We start from the raw sequence: 23,684 nt of genomic DNA on the forward strand, positions 1-23,684 counted from the left end.
ACTCTTATTAGAGCCCTAAAAGCACATAAAAAAGCTAAAATAAATAAATAAATTATTAATGGCAAGAGGAACATAAAATACCTGTTTTTTTCACTATAAAAAAACTTAGACTTATTTATCAACACTAGAAATATACCAATCTTCCACTTAGTTTTATTACTAACTAATTGAACATTTTAAAGAGAATATTACCCCCACCCCCCATTTTGTTCTTGTTATGTTCTCATGTCTAATCCCAAATCAAACTCAGAACCGAATTCTTTTTTGACTGTTAAGTCAGGTTGGGCACACCTCGACTACTCCACCAAGCATCTGCTACTTACTACCAACACAAGTATTGAGTAATTTGACGCTAATGCAACCAACATCGAGATGTTAAATAGAAAATATCATAAAATAGGTGGTGAAACTACGCGAGAGTCTAGGCAAAACGAATCTGAGGTCAAGATTCATGTAACATCTGAACATTACTCCATCAGCTATGATTCAAAAAACTTGAACAAACAATGGGAAGTTAAGAATGGCTTAAACTGCAATAGAATCTTGCAGAGCATGCCAAGCCACAACGTCTTTGTATGCCAAGTTACCTCCGAAAATATCCAAAGCGCTGCCCACTGTCACATCCACACGCCCCATCCCTGCGACTTTGATCTTCTCAAGATCAGCCATCACAGTGACACCACCAGCATATGTTACAGGAATCTGTGAGCCACATGGAGATAAAATGTCGGTCACCTCTTATATTAAAGGAATTATACATTCAGGGACCTATACACTTATGTTGCTCAGACCCCCCAAATATGTTGCCGCACCTGTGTAAGATCCTCGAAAATGCATAGCCTCTAGATAATCCAACACATCCATCAATATTTTTGAAGAGTCCGAGCAACATAAGAAAGTGTACTATTGCCAAATTGCATGATAATGTATTAGTGTTTCACCTTAGCCAAGTGATCTACTGCCAAAACATGCAGTGCATACACATTCAAAACATCCCCTAATTTTTGCCACGTTCTTTTAAGCTTGTAAAGAACTCGATTTGACTCGGATAACCAGGTCATCGTATAATCCCTCAAAGCTTATAAATAGATCGATGCTCATTCAGCATTCGAGATAAAACAAGAAAACATGAATGTTGGCAGAGAAGCATTTTGTCCCTCATTTGAATGAGAAGCCACAATAGTGAGAGAAAAATAGTACTCCCTCCGTTTCAATTTGTTTGTCTAGTTTTGACTTGACACGGAGTTTAGACTTTTGAATCTTATGGTTTTAAACATGTCATGTGGAAAGTTGAAATCGAAGAGTTGCCAAACAAGAAAAGAGGCAATCTTTATGAAATGGACTAAAAAGGAAAGTAAGACAAACAAATTGAAACAAGGGGGAGTAATATAAACATAGTTTTTTTTTTGATAAGGAACATAGGTTAATAATCGTGTATGCCACTTACGGGGGAATACTTTCCAAGCAATGCTACAAGCTCCTCATCTATTCCCAGCCTGTGTTACACAAGAATCATACATGTCAGATTTATTTATCAGCAGATCATGTATGAAGCATATGACAGATTTCTCGATAAGCAGATAATTTATGAACCATATGTCAGATTAACATGATTAATATGAATATCCAAATTATGTTTCTCTTTAACTACAATCTCTCACGAGAAACTTATACTATATTTTGAGAATGCTGCAGAAAAAGAATACAAGCCACATAAGATCTTTCCTTTCGCTGTTCAGCAACAGCTGATATTTTTATTAAGTCAACGGGAAATTATCAGTCTAGTTAATGATACAAGTTATTAATAGAAAGGGGAGTAACTCAATGCAAGTCAAGAAAATATAAAATTTAAGGTCAGACCTCAACCAGCTAGTGCATTTGTAGTACATTTATGTCAGCACAGTATGCTAAAAAGAGTTACTTTATTGGACTGACAGAGCAATAAGTTATTTTAAATTGCAACAAAATTGCAATTTTTCATTCTTTTTCTTTTCATTTTTCATAAGCAAGCAATTGGGACTCTTGTTGGCCTAGAACCTAGTTGTCTATGTCATGGGGTATAATGCAAATTTCTTTTCCCGGACTACTTTGGACTGTTTCTTCCTTGAGCCGAGGGTCTATCGGAAACAATCTCTCTACCACTGATGCAGGGGTAAGGTCAGTGTACATTCTACCCTCTCCAAACACCTGTTGTTATGGATTAACCGTCAAGGGATTACCTAGTTCAGTCATTGGCATTGTGAAATTTTGAAAGAGACATAAAGCCTGTTCACTAGATAATAGATCAGACTTAAAGAGAACTTTTCATTAAAACAATTGTGTTAATTGTTGTCACAACTCACAATCTCTACAAAGATAGTTAAAAGGACAAAGTACAGGGACTAACTTTTTGCCTTCAACATCAACACCATGAACCAGAAACTCATCAGCGTACTCTGCAAGAAAATTCAGGACTTTCTCATTGAGATGTACGTCACTGAACTTCTGCCATCTGTCTGTGACAATGACATACTCACCCTCCTGTATGTTGTTTCAAGTCATGGATTAAACTCTCATGGCAGAAGAAAGGAAGAGCAGTAACTGAGTCTAATTTTACAAATTTATTCATCTATTCATTCCCTAACCAATTTTAGACGAGAAAGTCTTCCACACTAATCTGAACTTCTCTTTCTAGGAGCACCAAAAATGTGGATATCTTTTTAACTTAAAAGTTTTTTTATGAAAGGTAATTTCATTGAAAAAGAGAATACCTTTTTACGGCAACTAAGATCCAAAACAAGCCTCTTTCTTCCAACGAGAGAAGAAAGTTCTTTCAGTCTCTCAAGGTCCATTTGCCCATTGTTAAAGACATACTGCAATATCGACAATAAGTATCAGATAAAGAAGATGAAGTAGGATAATTATTTTGGAGAGGGCCTAGAAGGCCATTCATCTAGAATCATAAGTTATCACATTTTTGGATTATTTTCATTGTTCTGTATGATGAAATTAGGTGAGGCATTTCATGGTTTTTTTATGCAAATATTGGGAAAAGAGATTTTGAGGAGTTTAACAAATTTAAGAAGAACCAAGTTAATGCCTATTCTGAAACCTTCGAATCATCTTGAAAGCTCAGAATCATTCATTGTTTCACTACTTTGTTGCTACAGCAGCTAAGGTCTATTCTGTTCTGAGCTCATATCCAGGAACTTTTATCTGGTTTTTAGTAGACAACAAGTGTTGCTGACAACAATCAGATGGTTTACAAATTGTTCCCTGTTCATCAAGTTGCTTTGTTTATTGAATTAAGTACTCTTTTTCTTTTTCTTTTTGAAACTTAAATTAAGTACTTTTTTTGATTGGTGGTTTATTGAATTAAGTAATTATGATAAGGAGTAAAGATGGGAAAGTATTAGCCGCTCCACTTTCCCTATTGTAGGCAACGGTTCAACTTAATACCTGTTGCTCCCCTTCCCAGTCTCTCATTGGTGTACCCGAGAACTTAAAAAACAAAAAGGAGAGAAGAATCAGTTTAAACCATGGGTGTCTAGTAGGCCGTTAACGACTTCTATTCTCATGAAATAAGCAATCAATAGATCTACTAGGCCTCAATCCCATATTAGTTGGTTCAGCTAGATGAATCTGTCATATCATTCAGCTCTATCAAGGTTGATTTTTTCTACTTATACTAACCATTTACCGTTTAAGGTGATAAGAAAATGGACTTAGAGCCTAATGTAGGACATTCAATGTACAATAAATTAGGGGTTTCAACAATATCACAAAATCATATAAAGAGGTATTATGTATTCAAATCTCTTAATATGAGATATCCTTAGAGAGGGTGGCGGTGGTGTTATGTGAAAGTATCCTTGGTAACTGTGCCACTGAATTAAGGTCCAATACTAAATAATTGTTAAGATGACAGTAAGATATCCTCAGAAATTGAAACATGAAAAATATGGCAAAAAAAGTTGCTACTTCACAAGAAATTAATCATGAAAACATACCGATGTGACAATGACATGGCTGGCTCCTTCTTCAATGTAACTCAAAGCATTTTCAGTTTTGATTCCCCCTCCAACTTGCAACCCACCTAGATGTTTCACCCTCGAAGGATATCACCAGAGGGAAAAATCTGTAAGTTGAGACGTATCAACTATGTATACACTTTATCATAACAGCTGTGTCTAGTAATATATATTTTCAGCAAACAGATCCAAATGAAGCTATAATAAAATGGCCAACAGCTGATAGATCAGGTAATAGCATACTGTGTTGTGGAAGAGAGAATGACGAGAAGCATTGGTATGCCAAGAAAAATGAAAACCACCATAAAAGAACTTATTAGATAAGGACCAGTGCCTACCAGGGTAAGCATGTAATGCTTCAGTAGCAGCAGCTATGCTCAAGGGGTCAGCACCAAGCATAATCACATGGCCACCTACAAGGCCGTCATCTCTGTAAAGCTTTGCATATTCTGCAGCCGATTTATCAGATTCAAAGTTAGTTACCAGGCTTGTATCTGCCTCCTTAGAATCTCGAAGAGTTGATCCAACAATTTGCTTCACTTTTCCCTAAAAAAAATGAAATTTTCAGTTAAAATCTTCCAACTATCTACAAATATGTTATGTTAGCACCTAGCGAAATGCATCTCCCAAGCATATGAAACAAGCTCAAAACTCTTTAACCTTGAAAGGTAATTAGATAAAGAAAAACAGTTTGCTCCCCTCTTTGTTACTTACCTATTTGATTCAACTTCCCAAATGAAATGCTATTAAATACTGAATGAACACCAACAGTAATTGAACCTTTTCTTCTTCTTTTTAATTCTTTCTATGCAACCAAATACATATTAGTTCTTCACTACCTGGTTTATGGTATACACATATACTTGGCACTGCCAATGCTAAGCACTGATGTACTAAAAGTCATTTGCTATGGCACAACAAGGTGGAAAAGATAAAGAACAACATTATACTCATATAATATCATAGCCCCATCCATAAATGCAGTGAACTGTTTGTCAAACTTCTCAAATACATAATCTCAAGTTACTACTAAGGGCACCAAGCATTGCATAAGTATTCACAAAACTTTGAAAGGTATAAATAGCTCAAACACTGGAAGACATAAAAAAAAAAACACAGGTATACCTTGTGTATGTCAATGCAAGGGCGGAACCCAACTCCACATTGTACGGATAGCCTCTGAGGTCCTGTACAGTTAAAAAGAGAAGCATATTCATATTGCCTACAGAGAAGATAAATGCTAATATATTTTATATCAGACATACCTAATGGAGGAGATGTCATAGCAGGTATGAAATCTAGCGTTCTGCTAAAAGTATATGGTGCATAGCTGAGATTCTTCCCCCAGAATAAGCTTTGTAGTGATGAAGCTGAAGTTTGCATTGTCGAAATCAACTTAGCTTAAACCAAATGCCTATACAATATACACTCAAGTTAATCAATTGAACTCCATATCAATCAGATAATTACATAGCCACAACAAACAGAAGATAGCGAGTTCATCCCTGCCAAGGGCAGAGCCTCCAAAGAACCAAAAAAACCCCAAAATCAGTTACGAAAACATACCGAAGATGCACAATTCGAGTAAGAGGTAATATTAAACGAAGAACCAAAAGGAGATACATACATACATACATATAAAAGAGACAACCAGATCTGATGAAACAAAATACCTTAAGTAGAATATAAAAAATTATGTATTTTTATTGTTACTTCTCCCTCCATTCCTTTACTGTCATCTAACAATTGGGGGTAGAGGGGAGTGGGTAATTTTTTTAAAAAAAAATTGTATTTTTCTAAAGCAATTTTTTTTTTTTAGGGAGGAGGGGTAGGGAGTAGGGGTGGTGAAGTAAAAAAAAATATCTTAAAATTTGAAAAAAAATTAAAAAATATTTTTAAATTATTTTCTTTTGGTTTGAGAGGGGGAGGAGGGTTGATTTGCTGGTAGGGATAAAAATATATTTGAAATTTAAAAAAATTAATTTTATTTTTTGAATGGGGAAGGTCGGGTATGGGGTATGTGTAGGGGATGGAGCCAACCTTCTGTTAGGGGTTTATCTGAACCCCTTCGATAAAAAATATTACTCTCTTCGTTTCGGGGTGGCCCAGTGGTTTGAACTTGGGACTTCCATATTGGAGGTCTCAAGTTTGAAACCCCTTGCCAGCGAAAGCAAGGGGTTTGCCTTTTGGATCGAGCTCGTCGCACCAGGCTTGCCTAGTGCTGGTTACCTCTCCTATGTAGTTTGCGAGCTATTGCATAGGAGCAGAGGTTTTACCTTGTGCGCACCCAAAGTAGGGGTGTGCAAAAACCAATTTAACCAATAAACCGAACCGAAAAAAACACTATTGATTTATTGATATTGGGTTATTGGGCTAATGGTTTTTAAACGGTTTTGCAAATTTTTTTATTGGATTATTGGTTCGGTTTCCGGTTTTATAATTTTTGTTAATGGTTAAACCGATAACCCAATAAGACTATACTAAATTTACTAGTCTTATTGTTAATGGTTAAACGATTGTTACTTTCACACTTTTTGTTAATGGTTAAAACGATTGTTACTTTCACACTTTTTCCTTTGAATGTGTCTAGTGTCTAAACTTGCAAGAAAAATGATTGTTATTTTTATGATTATTACTTTCATGCCAAATGCTGGAAAAATCATATGGTTTATTTGAAAATTTTCTTATCGTGTATATAATACATATGAGTATTTTCTTATTGGTTAAATCGAAAACCGAACCGTTAACCGATAAGAAATATGTTATTGGTTTGGTTATCGGTTTGACGTATTTACAAATCGAAAACCGATAAACCGAACCAATAACACCTAAAATCGAATCGACCCGACCGATGCGCACCCCTAACCCAAAGGGTAGCGGCTGCGGATTTCCCTTGTCATAAAAAAAAATATAAAAAAATGACCCAATTTGACTTGGAACGGAGTTTAAGAAAAAAAAAACTTTTTAATCTTATGGTTTTAAATTAAAGTTATGTCAAATATACCAAAATGCTCTTTAATCTTGTGGCGTCACGTGAAAAGTTGAAATTAAAGTGTTGCCAAAAAAAGAAAAAGGTCATTTTTTTTAAACAGATTAAAAATGAAACTAGGTCATTCTTTTTTAAACGGAGAGAATACTATTTTAGCAAGGTTAAAATTATTGTTTATGTATATATAGTAGATGTCGAATTCTCATCGATTAGTTCGTGTGTTACGTACTTCAAATTTTGAACCCCTTATTAAAAATCCTAACTCCGCCATAAGATATGGGTAAGGTAAGAAAACAAAATTAAAGGATGAAATAGAGTTTTGAAAAATGTTTTCCTTAATTTTGAAGGCAAGTCATTTTCCTTAAATTTGAGGAAAATGAGTTGATTTGAAAAACATTTTCCTAACATTTAAGCCAACAAAACATGGAAAAATTGGAAAACATTTTGTCCATACCAAACACACTTAAGTGATGAATGGAACACACATAGCCTTGCATCTATTGGCTTGGTTTAAAGTTTAAACATATGGTGTAGATAAGTTTTTACGGTTTTACAGATTGCAAGACCACAAAATACAGTCTCAGAAGAAAATTAAACAGTCGCTTTAACTTGCGAAGATGAGCACATATTTGATCTTGGTTTTGTTTTTCCTTAGGCCACTGGCACTTCAGCCATTTCCTGCTCCACAGCTGCCACTTCGACGGGATAGTAGTGGTAGTGGAGTTCTCCAACATCGTCACCTGAAAGCTTCTTCCATCCATTTGGTCCGACATGATAAACTGAAACAATCCACGAGTTAATGACAAATACACAGAGACCATGGAACGAATATACAACAGAGAGACGGGGGAAAGCCAACTAATATTGCATTTCCTCTTTTTTTTTTGTGGATGAGATGCATGAAACATACCACTAGCAACACCTCCACTAGCTCCATCACGGAATGTAGCATGATAAATTGCTCGTCTAGCCAACTCGGCTGCTTCTTCCACAGACAGATCATAGCGGTACCTAGAGTGAAACAGCATAGGGAGGAAAATTAGAATTAGAGATGGGACGCAGAGTTCAGTGGTTTCCTGAAGTTAAAAGTGGGTCATAAGCACGAGGAGTTTTAAGCTGCAAAAGTGATCAGCACAATAAACTATGGAGTCACTTTGAAACGTCTGCAACCCCCCACCCCACCCTCCTGCGTATTGAATATGTTGTAGACCTTAGGGGCACAACACAACTTTCTCATTTTGAGAAGACACTGAAGTCTAGTATGTCCAACAGGTAAATGCATCTGATCTCGTGAATGCAGTCTTTTGCACTTCAATATGCACAAGCCATATACGAAAGGCTGACTAATATGATGTCTGAAAGTCAGTCACCTTTGTCATACAGATATGACAATTCTAGTTAACAATCATTATCAAGTACACACAAGGGAAACCATGGAAATGCTGATAGGAAAATGTGGAAGAGAACACACACCCATTATCCAAAACACCATAAGCATAAGGAGAACCAGATCCAACAGAGAATCTGTTTCCTTTAAGCCGTCCTCCCTCACTATCCACATAGTATAGTCCTGGACCCTGCGAAATCAAGCTTTTATATTAGTAAGAAAAGGGAATTTGAAATTTTGCAAATTTTACCAGCATCCATCTTTCACTACCTTCTCATCCCAACCAGCAATCATGGTTCCAACAGACAAACCCATTCCACGGTAAGAATATAAAATGTTTGCCAGCAGCTTTGAAGCTCCAGTAACTGAAATTCTCCTTTTGTTTGCCAGTTCATGAAGACGGCACTGAATCAGAAAAAGAAACAGGTGACCAACTCTTCCAAAGTACATGAAACCAAAATCCTTACTACTACCTCTTATGAAAATAAAATAAAAGGTTCAGAACTCTCTTCTGCAAATAGGTCAGGGGTAGAGGATATGCATGTCCCCTCCCCATCCCCCACCCTTTTTATTATCTTTTGAATAAGCACAATTAGACTTTAACTTCAGGAGACCTTAATCTGCAGAGTGAAATATGGCCAACAGATGGGGGCATAGACTTGAAGAAACTAACCGGAAAGAGACTTTCAAAGAACCAGTTCGCTAACATCTCTACTTATTTTTAGTCATTTCTTTACTTTTACCCCTTCAATGTGGTCATATTTCCGTTCTTATTATTAGCTTATACTCACCTTTTTCCTATCTCTTTTTTTTACTGTTGAGTGAAGAGAGCAGTACACAACCAACAACAACAACAACAACATACCCAGTGAAATCCCACTAGGTGGGGTCTGGGGAGGGTAGAGTGTACGCAGACCTTGCCACTACCTCGTGCGAGGTAGAGAGGCTGTTTCCGAAAGACCCTCAGCTCAGGTACATCAAATCCAAGTAAAAGGCGAGGAAGACAGTGTATATACATACCATCCAATACGAAAGATAATATACAATCAACAAAGGAAGACAATAACATCAAAAACAATGAGAGAAGTGAAACGCAATAAACAACAAAAGGCTATCGATATCACAGACAAGAACTGCAATTGCAAGACTAGGACTACTACACACGCTAACAACCCCTACCCTTGCAAGGAGAGACAACACGCTAGCCCTACTAACCTTCAACCTTAATACGAGACCTCCACTCCTTCCTATCTAGAGTCATGTCTTCGGTAATGTGAAGCTGAGCCAAGTCCTGTCTAATCACCTCTCCCCAATACTTCTTAGGCCTGCCTCTACCCCTCCGCGTACCCTCTACAACCAGCCCCTCACACCTCCTCACTGGGGCGTCTGCGCCCCGTCTCTTCACATGACCAAACCATCTCAGTCTCGCTTCCCTCAACTTGTCCACCACAGAGGCCACTCCTAAATAAATATATGCAGTCGGAAGCATTAAAATTCTCTAGAATACAGGGTCTCTGTAATGTAGAGGTCCAGAATTGATTTATATCAAGTACTCCCCTCGTAAAATGGGTAAATACAGCAACTCGGAAAAGGAAGCATAAGTAGTTTATAACCAAATACCTTGATTCCCAGGTTTCTATGCCAGAATTGGCAGTCAGCAGCCCCACCAGCCATTGTGCCAAGCATATAGGGATTAATTTCAATGATTTTCTTCACAGATTGAGATGCTGCAAAATATTACAAGGAAAGGAAGACACATCTTAAAAGGACAGGCCAAATCAAAAGAGCTGCAATAGATCAAGGAATAACACTTAAACAGTATTTGTTATTACCTAAAATTTGGAATTCACATTCCTCTAGTGAAGAACTTCAGTCAAATATGACACACCCAAGACTAAAACATATACAAGTCTTGTATAGCGTAAGTCCATAACACAACCATTTAAAAATTGAAGTTAATTAAAGTTTACGTTTCAGGTACCCAATAAATCAGACTTTCTTTTTCTGATCATTAAGAAATCAGATTATGTCTATTTTATCCAAACACCCTGCTTAAGGTACCAATTCCAAGTTCTAGTCACTATACCAATAACTATAGTGACACTGACACAGCACAGAGGAAAATTTTGTAGAACGTAGACACTTTTAAAACCAATAACATTTTATGCTCAAACCGGGAAAATATAGCTTCACTTGCACCCAAAAAAACTCAATCATGAAAACAATGAGGTCTTGCATGTCCCATGAGCCACTGAATATGGTTATATCAAGTCATTAGACAGGGGGAGAGGGTACTAAGTTCTCTTGCCAGCAAGGTCACAACACAAGAACCATAGACAAATGGATGTTCATATCAGTAGAAGAGTTGATAAGTAAATGAGGAATTTCTTCACATTGTTTATCATAAAGACAATAATGAGCAAAAGGGTTTACATATATATCCTCCCATGCTAGCCCGAGAATCAGCAGCAACCATTACACCTCCTTTAAAAATGAAAGCAAGGGTTGTGGTTCCCTTTGCGGGCTTCACCATTTGGATTGCTTCTTTTTGAAAACCATCAAACTAAAAGAACACAGAGGAAAAAAAAGTACAACATATTTAGAGAATTAGGACTCGATAGATCCCCAATTAACTGAATATAATTGGACACAACAGAGAAATAGTCAGACTCACATTAGCAGTATTAGGAAGATGGAATGATGGAGAATTCGAAATTCCATCAAACAGCTCAGAAGACTCCCCTCGAAGTGGGGCCCTTGGTTCAAGTCCACTAAAATCGATCTTCATCATTTACAACCTTTAGCTGCAATAATGGATAAATCAAATACATTTCATTCAGTAATACTTAACAATCGCGGTAGACAAAAAATTGATTGATTATTAAGAGAGAAACTAACTATCAAAGCTTTCTAACATACTAAACTAAACTCAAGGCATTCCATATGGCCTCAGTTGGGTTAAAGTGATAACTTAAATCAATTGATATCAAATGCTGATAGTTCATAGTTAGGAACCAAAATGGTTGTGGATAATTGGAAGGTTTGAGAGAAAAGGTTTAGTGGTCCATAAAGTAGGTTGAAAACATGGAGGTCTTACGTTCAAATTCAAGCCAAGGCCAAAAACACTAGGTGATTTCTTCCCACTTATCCAAACCTTCTTGGACAGAGTTAATTGGTACTTATTGGTGGAAAAGAGGTTCCTTATGGAATTAGTCGAGGTGCATACAAGTTGGCCCAGACACCATGCTCATCAACAAAATAAAGGTTAATTTTTAACAAGGACAAACCTAAAGATTATTTACCCCATCAGTTTATTAAAATTTATCACTTCTATCCCAAGTGTTGAAAAGCTCAAAAAGCATCATCAAAATTTCCATCTTTCATGGTATTATACTCCTTTTATATGTGCTTCTAAGAATAGTTCTCCATTGCTTATTAACACCCAAAGGCATCTTACTACACCATAAAGAATTCAGCACCATTATAACATGGCAAGCAAAGCAACCTGCTATAATTTTTAGAGGTAAGGGTAACTGTGTATTCACAAAAGTCACATCATCAAACAAATGATGAGCATAGGTCAGTTACAAGTTACAAACTCATCAAAGCATATCAAAACTACCCGGCAAAGGAACCTGCTATAATTGGTTAAACTAGTTGTAAAAATTCTTCTAAATCATCATTTTATATAAACGACTTGAAAGCTATCACTGGAATGTAAGAAATACCATAAAAATTCAGCGCATTTACAACCTAACAAGCAAAGTAAAATGCATATTATCAGGTAGAAAATCACAATACTAGATGCGAGATAATAAATCAAGCTTACATTAACGAAATAGGGAACTTACGATTTATAAATCGCCGGAGAAAGAGATCGTAAGGAATTCGCCGGAGAAAAATTGAAAAGCAATTTTGTAGTGGTATCAACTTGTTGAAGAAGAAATAGCTACTGGCGAAGTTGAAATTGGGCCTGGGCCGTAACGGATCGCAGTTTGGGCCAAATTTTGGTTGTTATCCATTAAAGTGTTTTCGATCCGACCCGCTAAATGAATTTGGGCTTATTTGTACTTCCCAAAATAGATAAGGCCCAAATTATTCAATCAAACGGGCCTTAAATGAGGCCCAACTCATCATCATCCTTTATAAAAATAAAATAAAATTAAAAACATTGATTGACCTTTACAAGGTATTATTTAACTCATATTTTGGACCAACATGGGTTGTGGTGCACTGGTGGGAGTGCTTCACCCTTAACCAGAGGTCTCGGGTTCGAGCCCTGGGTATGGAGAAAATCATGTTGGGCCCTGAATGGGCCCTACAAAGCGCAATCCGAATTTAGTCGAAGCTCCAATGCGTGCTCCAAACACCGGGTGGGAAACCAAAAAAAAAAAATAACTCATATTTTGGGAAGTTTTGTATCTTATTAGCAATTGATGACTTTTTCTTCTTTAGGTCAAATAGTTTTTTTTTGTTTCATTGTAAACCATAGAAGTTATTGTCATTCAATAGAGATGTTTGTCTTTGATTAGAATGATGACAGATGAACAAGTACTCGAGTTTGGAACTGGTGAAATTCAGAAAAACTATGAAAGTGATCACTACACTAGAGGAGGAGAAGGGGAGAAACATGATCGTGAAAGATACTATTATCAGGGGCGGCTCTAATAAATTGGTGGCCTAAAGCAAAATCCGAATAGAGGCCTTAAATTCGAATATATATTTTTTATGAAATTTATTATAGCCAATTATTTAATCTTTCTTGAGACATAGTATTCATAATTTATCAAACTTCTATTATTTCCTAGCTCTTTTATGAAAAAAATTATATTTTCTACAAATTATACGCGATATTTTAAAAAAAAAATATGTATAACTTATTGTATTTTTAAAAAATGAGGCCCCTCAAATTTTGGGGCCTAAGGCAGTTGCCTTTTTTTCAAAGTTGTAGAGCCGCCACTGATTATTATTAAAAGACTGAAGAAATGTTTTTAAGCAACAATAGAATCAAGTATCTAAACATTTACCACTATACTTGTGTGTGTTATGTATTTACATACATAACTCTAGATTCTACGAAAGTTTAAATTATATGTCCATTTACATTAAATCTCACACAAGAAATGTTTCGTTTTACTTCTAATTCTTGTTGGTCTTTAATATATTTCCGCACCTCTTTATTTATTATTCTAATGGCTAAAAGTATATCAAAAAAATAAAAAATGTTATGATGCCCCCTTAAGAAATTGATAAGTTTGATTTGGTCCTTTCACCAACCCCCTCTATTTTTTATTTTATTTTATTTATTTTTCCAACTTCACCAACCCCTCCAATGACAAAAAGGTACAAATATCCAATAACTTATATGGTGGTGGTTGTTTAGCAAGGCTTGACAAAATCTCATTAGGAAGTACACTTTATTTTATTTTACCAACTTATTACTTGTATTTATTTATTTTAAATTATCTATCCATAATTAAACCTACCTCCAATATGGTTAATTAAGCGTATCAACATGACATATAACACTTTTATTTTTGTTTTAAATGCAATTTAAAGTAGAAATGTTTGCTGACCAATCTTGAAAGAAAGCCAATTACTACATTTTCAAAGTTAAATCTAACAAGAAAAGATTAAAAGAAGAATTGATGAAAATTTATTTTCTTGATTTAGACCAAAATTCATGTATATTGACTCATTCAAAATTGTCATGATGAAGTCAATAGAACGGTGGAGGAAATAATTCAAGAAAGTTGAGTTCACATCTAGGTTGCGTTTTTTTAGGATAGAAAAATATTTTTTAAAGAACTAAGTCAAATTTTCTTGTGTGGTTGTTGAAGATAATTTTTCACGAAAAAAAATGATTTTCCTCGATCTTGAGCAGAAGTCAGTTTCTTTCATAATTATCTCAATGGTTAACTTTACATTACTGATTTAACTAACGATAAAATATTATTATTTTTATAATAAAATTTGAGATCTGTCTATTATATCAGTCGAGTCGATCTTATATTTTTTTTATCTTTAGATGACAAAAATCAATCTATAATAAATATTTTTTTCAAAAGATAATTCACTTTCCAATCAAATACAAAAAAATATTTGTTGGAATATGTACAAGTAGGGGTGTTCACGGTTTGGTTTGGGTCGGTTATTGGTCAAAACCAAAACCAAAACCAAACCAACTTAATCGGTTTTAAAATTATCAAAACCAAACCAAACCAAATATAATATACATTTATCGGTTTGGTTGTTTTCGGTTTTGGTTCGGTTATTAACCATACATAAAAATAAAAGAAACAATTCATTCAAAACGTGAAAAAAGTGACAACAATCCATTCAAACAAAAAAATAGTTAGAATGACTGACATTACAGAACTTTCGATCATTGAATTTGCTGAATAAAACTTCAAAATTCACTATTTTGGCATAGAAGGATGAAACAATGACACTTTCAGTCCCACAAAGAATTTTCATAGACACTCATATACATGAAACCAATAAGAAAAATGTTCTCACCTTAGACATTTTTTCTTTCATAAGTAAATTATAAATAAATTTTGATGAAACATATATAAAATCTTTAAAATTGTTTATGAATATAATATATTATGTATGTATAATAATAAAATTTATGTATATAACTAGTTGGTTCGGTTCGGTTATTTCTTCGATTTTTTTCGAACAAAACCATAACCAAACCAAATACTATCGGTTCTTAACAATCTAAAACCAAACCAAACCAAAACCCAAATTAAATCGGTTCATTTAATCGGTTTGATTTGATTTTTCGGTTTGAATCGGTTTTTATCCAAACCATGAACACCCCTATGTACAAGTAGTTATTTCTTGCATGGTAGGTAGCTTCTTATAAATCTTGTCCCCACCTAATCTTTTTCAAGTGCAATGCAATTCATTCTCAATGCAAGTATTAATAGGGAAAATGTACACACAAAGAAAAAAAAAGATGAAGCAATAATGGTGAAATTTGAGTCAAAATCTTAAAAACAATAAAAATTAAATATTGTTATAGTAAAAGATGTAATTAAACTATTTAAAAACACATTAAATATTTTATATATACGCATTTAAGTAATAAATAAATATTAATTTGAGACATAAAGTAAAATTTTAAAAACATCATAGTCGTAAATTCAAATTTTATTACCAGACAAATTTGGACATTAATCGACATAATGTAACAACACGTTATTTTTATCCAAACAACTAGTACGTATATTTATATTATAAAGTTTTGTTGAGGTATTACATTCCAACTCATATATATATTAATTAATAAATGAAATAGTAGGTTGCCAATAAAGTAGGTAACCATATGATGGATGTGATAGTATGAAAAGAATTATTTCATTTTTAATTAGAGATTTGGAGCTTGAGAAAGGAAAAAATATCTTATTATAAAGCCTTTTTTATAAGCTTTATTCTACGCAAATTCAAATAAATCAAGGCTCAAAAGTAGATAGTATCATATAAGGTGAGAAAAAATAAACCAAGAGAATACTTTTATTTGAAAGTATCGTCTCACCCTTAAACCCCACATTATCTATATAACATAAGGTCAATATATCAACAAGGGATGTTTCAGGATGAATATGATTTCTCAACGGCTACATGCTTAATAAGAAGTAGTATATGATTTCAATTTTGGGTATGAAAGATCATATTAGGAGGCATTCACATCTAGTAATGAGTCTTAATCGATTAGAATTCGAAGTAGTCTGAACCACAATACAAGTATCAGATAATATTATAAAAATCATCATTTATGATTATTGTTTCTTTTTAAATAGAAACTTCTTTATAATTCCAAAAAGATATAGCTTTATGAAATATTCTCTTTTGTACATGCCTACTAATCAAAGTAAAAAAATTAATACTAACTCCTAAAATTTCTCATTTTAGATGAAAACTCAAATTAGAGAAACTTTAGGGATGTTGGTTACATATTCCTCGTGTGAAATGACGTATCCTTCCCACCAACCATGCAATTTACACACGAATGAAACTTCGTTTTCGATTCAAACTATATATCATAAAAGTGAATTTAAAATTTATATATTATACTCAACCTAATCAACTATGAAAATTCAAAATCTTTTACTTGTATTACTGAATTGATGATTTATTTATCGATCAATTATCCTTTCTGAGATGACATTTAGGAAATGATCCTTTTTTTTAATTTCTCTATAATTTATGGACTGTATTTTAAACTACAATCTAAAGATTCCTTTTGAACAAACTAAAAATCATATACGTCAGATTACGATCTAAAATTTTGTAATCATAAGTTATCGCAATTGGAAGATCACAATCTAATGTTTTGTCTACACAATTGAACATTATATCAACAAATATTAGCTCGAGTTTAATATTATTCGAAGAGGTAATTTCCTAAGGGTTATATTTCCACAAAATTAGAAGTTGGGACAAAATCTGAATACTTATCTAGAAAAAAGATATTTGTGTAAATCAACCATTGGGCTCAAATGAACCCGTTACTTGTTCTCTACACCGGATTATATTATGTATTCACTTAATATTTGTTTGGTATACATAATTCATTGAACTGATTAATTTGAATTCATGCCATGTAGATCGCTCCCTATCAAGAGTGTTTTTCATTCTAATTGACTTATATTTGGTTGGTGGTATTTTTTTTCCCTCTTTGTGGTGTTGTTAGTGAGAAGAAGAAGCTTATACTTGGCTGCCATTCCTTTAAATTTCTATGTACAACCACCCTCATGTTCTCCACGTGTCACCAACCGTAACCGTCGATTACCATGTGCAATCCAACGGTCAAGATTAATCTTCAACTAACACATTGGCCTGCCAAGTCCAACACTCAATGACAATTGTATTATTTCCCTTTCTATTTAAACACCTAACATTTTGGCTCAACAAACTCAGGAAATTCAGCTAAATTTATTGCTCATAAGTTTTGCAATTTCCTAATCCCAACAACCAAAAATATTGATATATACATTGTATTTTTACCCCAATTATTTATCAAAACATTACACATAGTTTGTTTTCCCTAACCAATTGAGTTCTTGTCCAAGATTATTTTGCGACAAAAAATAATGGAGTACGTTAATGGAAATAGTAATGGTACTCATGATGATCAAGTTTTTTGCGTTAAGGGTCAACAACAACAACAACAACAAGATCCGTTGAATTGGAACATGTCAGCTGACGCACTCAGGGGTAGCCACCTAGATGAGGTGAAGAAAATGGTGGAGGAGTATAGGAAGCCGGTGGTTAGGCTAGGAGGGGAGACCTTGACTGTAGCTCAAGTGGCCGCCATAGCTGCACAATCAGGTAAAGACGTGACTGTGCAGCTATCAGAGGCGGCCCGAGCTGGTGTCAAGGCTAGTAGTGATTGGGTGATGGAAGGGATGAGAAATGGGACTGATAGTTATGGTGTTACTACTGGTTTTGGTGCAACGTCACATAGAAGGACCAAACAAGGTGCAGCCCTACAGAAAGAGCTAATAAGGTAATTACAAAATTATTGTATTACTTTACTACATATTAATATGTACCTATTTTTATTTTTTTACTATTTTGATATATAACCTATAGTCTAAAAAGAAAGTTGTCTACAATAAATTTTACTTTCACCTTATTTAATACTGAAATAGGATTTCATCCTTTTAAAATTTGTAGTATACATAGATTAACATGTGATAGTATATTCGTGACGTTATCATTTTCTTCAGATTATAATATTACTCATTATTTATCATAGAGTTATCAATAATTACCTTATAAGCGGCTTTAAGTATATATATATATAGAGAGAGATTATTCTCCTCTAGAGGGTGAGGATAATAAGAAAGGTGTAGCTTTAATTTCCATAAATAACTAAACAAAGTGAGAGAAAATTATTATGGGGGTAGAAATCAAGAAAATTAAACCAAACTAATTATTTTTTTCTTTCTGATATATAATTTAACTTGGGTAAATTGTTAATTTTTTTTTTGTTTATTTGCTTTCGTGGAAGCAACTTTTTTTATGCAACAAAACAATATAATTATTAAAAGACCAAAAATAAAAATGGGTGATTTATTTATTTTTATAAAGAAAATAGTGGAGTTGATAACATAAAGAATAAAATGAAGTCCAAAGTAGGTGTGTCCTAAAAGATTTTGAAAAGTAGTTGTAAACATGTTAGGCAAGTAAAGAGAATATTTTTACGTCCTTTAATTTATTAGTAGTATATTTAATTAATTTTTGTTCAATTTAGTTTTGCCCCAACAAATAAAAGTTTTAATTAATTTATTTATTTTTAAAGTTTGGAGGATGTGAATATGCCACGTGATTAAGTGCACGTGATAGCATGAAAAGTCTTTTTAATATTTGCTTTTGCTTTTGTTGGCTAATAAATGTTAGCTGCATATTTAGGTCTAATTTTTTTCTAAAAAAGAAGGCATTTAATTGATCCATAAATTTGATAGGTTAAAGTGGACCAACTAATACCCAACCAATGGTGATGATTTGGCTAAATGAAATTTTATACGTCAACTTAAACTAATGACTTTACTTAATAGAATTTTATATCATCAATAAATATGCACATAAATAAAGAATGTTGAAGTTTTTACCGACGTTAGTTAATTTTCATTGAATTCAATGTCGGTATAGACACATTTGCAAAGAGGATTAATTGCCTCTGAAAAAACATATTTTTATCGGCAATTAAGCTATTGCCGATTTGCCGCTAGTAGTGTGACTTGGCTACATGAAATTTTGTACGTCAACTCATGTTGATGATTTGGCTACATTAAACTTTGTAAGTCAACTACAACTTGATGATTTTTGCTAAATGGAATTTCATCTGAATTCTAGGTTCTTGAATGCCGGAGTCTTTGGCAACGGGACGGAGTCTTGCCACACGTTGCCACACTCCACCACGAGGGCAGCTATGCTAGTGAGGATCAACACCCTACTTCAAGGCTACTCAGGCATAAGATTTGAGATTTTGGAAGCTATAACAAAGTTGTTGAACAACAACATTACCCCGTGTTTGCCCCTACGTGGCACGATCACAGCGTCTGGTGACTTGGTACCACTGTCCTACATTGCTGGTCTTTTAACAGGCCGGACCAACTCCAAGGCCACCGGGCCTAATGGAGAACTGTTGGACGCTGTCAACGCGTTCCAACGGGCTGGTATTGAGTCTGGATTCTTTGAGCTGCAGCCCAAAGAAGGATTAGCTTTAGTGAATGGTACAGCTGTTGGCTCTGGTTTGGCCTCAATGGTTCTTTTTGAGGCTAACATTCTTGCTATACTTTCTGAAGTTTTATCAGCAATATTTGCTGAAGTTATGCAAGGAAAGCCAGAATTTACGGACCATTTGACACACAAATTGAAACATCACCCTGGCCAAATTGAAGCTGCAGCTATAATGGAACACATTTTGGATGGAAGTTCCTATGTGAAAGAAGCCAAGAAAATCCATGAAATGGACCCATTACAAAAGCCTAAACAAGATCGTTATGCGCTTAGGACATCTCCACAATGGTTAGGCCCACAAATCGAGGTGATTCGATCATCAACTAAGATGATTGAAAGAGAGATTAACTCTGTTAATGACAATCCTTTGATTGATGTGTCAAGAAACAAGGCATTACATGGTGGGAATTTCCAAGGGACACCAATAGGTGTGTCAATGGACAACACTAGGCTAGCACTTGCCTCAATTGGCAAACTCCTATTTGCACAATTCTCTGAACTTGTCAATGACTATTACAACAATGGTTTGCCTTCGAATCTCACTGGTGGAAGGAATCCTAGCTTGGATTATGGTTTCAAAGGTGCTGAAATCGCTATGGCCTCGTACTGTTCTGAACTCCAATTTCTCGCGAATCCAGTAACTAACCATGTACAAAGTGCTGAACAACACAACCAAGATGTCAACTCACTAGGCCTAATCTCATCAAGAAAGACAGAGGAGGCAGTTGACATATTGAAACTCATGTCAGCCACTTACCTAGTAGCACTATGTCAAGCAATTGACTTGAGGCATTTGGAAGAAAATCTCAAAGCCACAGTGAAAAGTGCAGTGAGTTTAGCAGCCAAGAAAGTCTTGACCACTGGCCAAAATGGTGAGCTTCATCAATCAAGATTCTGTGAGAAAGACTTGCTCACAATGGTTGACAGAGAGTATGTTTTTTCATATGCTGATGACCCCTGCAGTGCTAATTACCCTTTAATGCAAAAGTTGAGACAAGTTTTGGTGGATCATGCACTAAAGAATTCTAACACTGAAATCTTCCAAAAGATTAGTGCATTTGAGGAAGAATTGAAACTTGTTTTGCCTAAGGAGATTGAGAGTGTTAGATGTGATTTGGAGAATGGAAAGGCACCCATTGGTAATAGAATTCAAGAATGCAGGTCATATCCATTGTACAAATTTGTGAGGGAAGAATTAGGTGCTAAGTATTTGACAGGTGAAAACGTTTTATCTCCTGGTGAAGTATTTGATAAAGTGTTTACAGCTATGAATGAAGGTAAGTTGATAGATCCATTGCTTAATTGCTTGAAGGAATGGAATGGTGCTCCTCTTCCACTTTGTTAAGAGAAAGAAGGACTTATGTTGCTTGGACACTTCAAAGGGTACGTGTCGGATCCTTTAAAAGTGGTGTATTTTTAGAGGATTTGAGACGGTGCAAGCAACATAGGGAAAATTTATTTGTCTTAATATTGTAGGTACATTACTTTTTAAGTTTATTTTTCTAGTTTTGTGGAACTTTTTCTAATGGTTTGTATGAATAATTGTGAATCTTTAAACTTATTGATGATGCAATTGTATTTAAACTTTTGTGGCTTCTTTCAAGAAGAAAATGTTGTATAGACAATAAGAAGATTACTTCAACAAATTTTAAATATTTTTCATTGTAGATATCATTTTGTTCATCTTGATTTTTGCTCTTTGATTTGTGGTCATTAGTTTGAATTATCCAACAAATCCCCTTCTAGAGTTGTCAATGAGTGGAGGAGGTTTGGTAGGTGAGAAGAGAGAGAGTGATATATTTTCTAATTTTTTGGCCATTAATCAACTTGTATACAAAAAGTAGGTAAGCACATAGCATGAGAACAAAAATAACAAAAAATGTCATAATCCAAAGTGCTCATTAATCTTGAACTTTGAAAGAGAAATTGATCATAAATTTTGACAATGACAAGAATGTTAAATGCTAATTACTGTAAAATATGATTAAAAGAATTCGTAAACGATCAATTTATATAATTTAATTTCTTATATATAAAAGGGTTGTCTCTTAACAGAATAAAACAATTTTTTTAATCACATATCATAACATTTCAAATTTTCTATGTTTTAGAAGCATGTCATAAATGATAAAATAAGAAATTAAAAGTCAACAAGTTTTTAAATGCCACCAGATATTGGTTGTTTAGGATATGTGGGAGGGAAATAGATAAGGAGATAATAATGGATTATCTTACCTAGATGCTATAAATATATTAAGAAACAATACAATTCTTGTCTCAAAACTTTATAGTTATTTTTCAAAGATTAAGAAATTAACCAAAGCAAATGACCAAAAATAAGAATAATTTTTTCACAAATTTGTTTGTAATTTGCATACTTATGTTGATGCAAAATGCAAATGTAGCAACAGCAAGTCTCGCAGATAGGGCCAGAGCATGCATGCCATCATGCCGAGCAGTTCCAACTTCTACTCTTTCGAGTTGTGAGAAAGCTTGTCTAGATTTTGCAAAGCGAACTTATGATAAGAATTCATAAATATGGAGTAACTGATGGGTCAACTAGAGGGCCGGTTCAATAGAATGGGTGACCTAAATATTGTAATTGATTCTAACTAAATTTAATTTTTTTTTTAATTGACAGTAGAACGTTTCTGGTAATATTTTGTAACTAGAAAGGATATTGACATGAGGGTTCTACAACTCTAGATGTAAGTTGTGCCCACATGTTTATGTGGGGGTGTATGCGACCAGGGTTCTGTCCAAGGTAGAACCTCTTTTTTTAGCTTAATATTGGTGCACCCACAGTTTTCAAATCTTGGGTTCGTCTCTGGTGGTAACCATAAGATAATATCAGCACATATAGTTCAAATTAAATGGCAACCTCCAACAAATATTCTTTTTTCCTTGATTAAGTAACTGTATTATTCGATATCGTGTTGTAAATTACAGAAGTTTGAGGGATTAATCTTGTTACAAGTGAAAGTATTATAAACTTCATAATTTACATAATCAAGTCTACACCAAAAGGCTAAAAGAAGTTAATAAGATGTCTCAAGTGTATGTAGTGGATCATACGCTACCTTCAACCCCCACGGGTCAACTCGGTTGGCAAAGGTTGAGAGTCTTGTGTGTTAGGTCACATGTTTGAGCCCTTGCTAAACTAACTAACTTTGTTGTTTAAACGGAGAAGGGTGGAGGGATGGCCCATCATCCCCGAGTTAGCCTAAAGGGTAGGCTCCAAACGGATTTCTCGATCATAAAAAGAAAAATGTTACCTTCAAAACATCTAAAATACCTGGGGGCATAGGTCTACCATGGCCTTTTCCAGCTGGTAGGTATCTTTCTTGCAAACCAACTCAGAAAAGGTTCTGTTAAGGAGATCAAATTGTTCCTGTTGAACTCTTCCCAAAAAACAAGTGAAATGGTATTCTTTTGTATGGCTGCACACATTTGCTGCCTGAAAAAACAAAAGCACAACGAGCAATATTGATTACGCCACTGTAGAAGTCTGCCAAATAGACATACAACAACATCCAATGCACCAACTCAAGTTGCAGAAATGGAAATTTGGAACAAATGAAACTGCGTAAAGCAATTGAAATTGGAACCAGAGGTATTAAGTCATAGGATATTATCCATTCGAGCTTCCTGTACTTAAATGTCGAACTAATTTCTGGTTCCAATTTTAAAAAAGAACATCTAGTCTGTTTATTAACATGATTAACTACAGATGAAGAGTTGCAGAAGTTCCCAAGTCAGCCAGTCAAGAGCAATCAGCTAATTTCAAGTCACTTCACAATCTTGTTTATATAAAAATATGACATTTTTGTTGCCAACAACAATTGTAAACTGTAGAAGGGGGGACAAGGTATATTAAGGGTTGACTGGTTTCAAGTAATACAAAGTAAAAGAAATAATATTCATGATATAGCAATTATAAGTAAAAACTTGCTATGTAACTCAGTGTTCCATTCCATTTTTTTTCTTTCCATCAATTAACAAATATTTTGAACTTGTAGACAAAGCATAGATGTCTTCG

The 23,684-nt window shown here is 34.5% G+C and overlaps 3 protein-coding genes across 4 annotated transcripts; 1 reads left to right on the forward strand and 2 right to left on the reverse strand.

Annotated features, from left to right (window-relative positions):
* Nucleotides 1–375: 375 nt before the first annotated feature.
* On the reverse strand, nucleotides 376–5,680 carry LOC125819511 (1-(5-phosphoribosyl)-5-[(5-phosphoribosylamino)methylideneamino] imidazole-4-carboxamide isomerase, chloroplastic). Of its 2 annotated transcripts, none has more exons than XM_049498948.1 (10): nucleotides 5,646–5,680; nucleotides 5,276–5,424; nucleotides 5,136–5,197; nucleotides 4,349–4,556; nucleotides 3,990–4,075; nucleotides 2,751–2,852; nucleotides 2,387–2,520; nucleotides 1,448–1,496; nucleotides 492–702; nucleotides 376–447 (listed from the first exon to the last, which is right to left on the reverse strand). In XM_049498948.1, the coding sequence occupies exons 2-9, from the start codon at nucleotides 5,391–5,393 to the stop codon at nucleotides 526–528; spliced, it is 936 nt and encodes a 311-aa protein (XP_049354905.1). In that variant the 5' UTR covers nucleotides 5,394–5,424; nucleotides 5,646–5,680; the 3' UTR covers nucleotides 376–447; nucleotides 492–525. The 2 variants fall into 2 exon arrangements, with proteins under 2 accessions (XP_049354905.1, XP_049354904.1); XM_049498947.1 differs by having other exon boundaries at nucleotides 3,990–4,089; nucleotides 4,345–4,556.
* A 1,845-nt stretch (nucleotides 5,681–7,525) lies between these two features.
* LOC125819493 (proteasome subunit beta type-5-like) lies at nucleotides 7,526–12,357 on the reverse strand. Its single transcript, XM_049498926.1, has 8 exons — nucleotides 12,238–12,357; nucleotides 11,061–11,190; nucleotides 10,820–10,949; nucleotides 10,007–10,113; nucleotides 8,657–8,791; nucleotides 8,473–8,576; nucleotides 7,910–8,010; nucleotides 7,526–7,778 (listed from the first exon to the last, which is right to left on the reverse strand). Exons 2-8 carry the CDS (start codon nucleotides 11,175–11,177, stop codon nucleotides 7,651–7,653), a joined length of 822 nt encoding a protein of 273 aa, XP_049354883.1. The 5' UTR covers nucleotides 11,178–11,190; nucleotides 12,238–12,357; the 3' UTR covers nucleotides 7,526–7,650.
* A 4,958-nt stretch (nucleotides 12,358–17,315) lies between these two features.
* On the forward strand, nucleotides 17,316–21,312 carry LOC125819481 (phenylalanine ammonia-lyase 1). Its single transcript, XM_049498913.1, has 2 exons — nucleotides 17,316–17,906; nucleotides 19,259–21,312. Exons 1-2 carry the CDS (start codon nucleotides 17,491–17,493, stop codon nucleotides 20,988–20,990), a joined length of 2,148 nt encoding a protein of 715 aa, XP_049354870.1. The 5' UTR covers nucleotides 17,316–17,490; the 3' UTR covers nucleotides 20,991–21,312.
* The last annotated feature ends 2,372 nt before the right edge of the window (nucleotides 21,313–23,684 follow it).

The sequence above is a fragment of the Solanum verrucosum genome, unplaced genomic scaffold (assembly GCF_900185275.1).
Source record: "Solanum verrucosum unplaced genomic scaffold, falcon-dt-bn FXZP01000255.1, whole genome shotgun sequence".
NCBI classification, from domain to species: Eukaryota; Viridiplantae; Streptophyta; class Magnoliopsida; order Solanales; family Solanaceae; genus Solanum; species Solanum verrucosum.

Excerpts from the sequence above, each read along its gene's own strand:
- LOC125819493 (XM_049498926.1), bottom strand. The coding sequence starts at position 11,177 with ATGATGAAGATCGATTTTAGTGGACTTGAACCAAGGGCCCCACTTCGA. Across the intron at positions 8,011-8,472 it reads TATGGTGTTTTGGATAATGG|GTACCGCTATGATCTGTCTG; the intron begins GTGTGTGTTCTC and ends GTTTCACTCTAG. Across the intron at positions 7,779-7,909 it reads TAGTGGAGGTGTTGCTAGTG|TTTATCATGTCGGACCAAAT; the intron begins GTATGTTTCATG and ends GGATTGTTTCAG.
- LOC125819481 (XM_049498913.1), top strand. The coding sequence starts at position 17,491 with ATGGAGTACGTTAATGGAAATAGTAATGGTACTCATGATGATCAAGTT. Across the intron at positions 17,907-19,258 it reads CTACAGAAAGAGCTAATAAG|GTTCTTGAATGCCGGAGTCT; the intron begins GTAATTACAAAA and ends TCTGAATTCTAG.
- LOC125819511 (XM_049498947.1), bottom strand. The coding sequence starts at position 5,393 with ATGCAAACTTCAGCTTCATCACTACAAAGCTTATTCTGGGGGAAGAAT. Across the intron at positions 4,557-5,135 it reads CTTGCATTGACATACACAAG|GGAAAAGTGAAGCAAATTGT; the intron begins GTATACCTGTGT and ends CATTTTTTTTAG. Across the intron at positions 4,090-4,344 it reads TTACATGCTTACCCTGGTAG|GGTGAAACATCTAGGTGGGT; the intron begins GCACTGGTCCTT and ends ATATCCTTCGAG.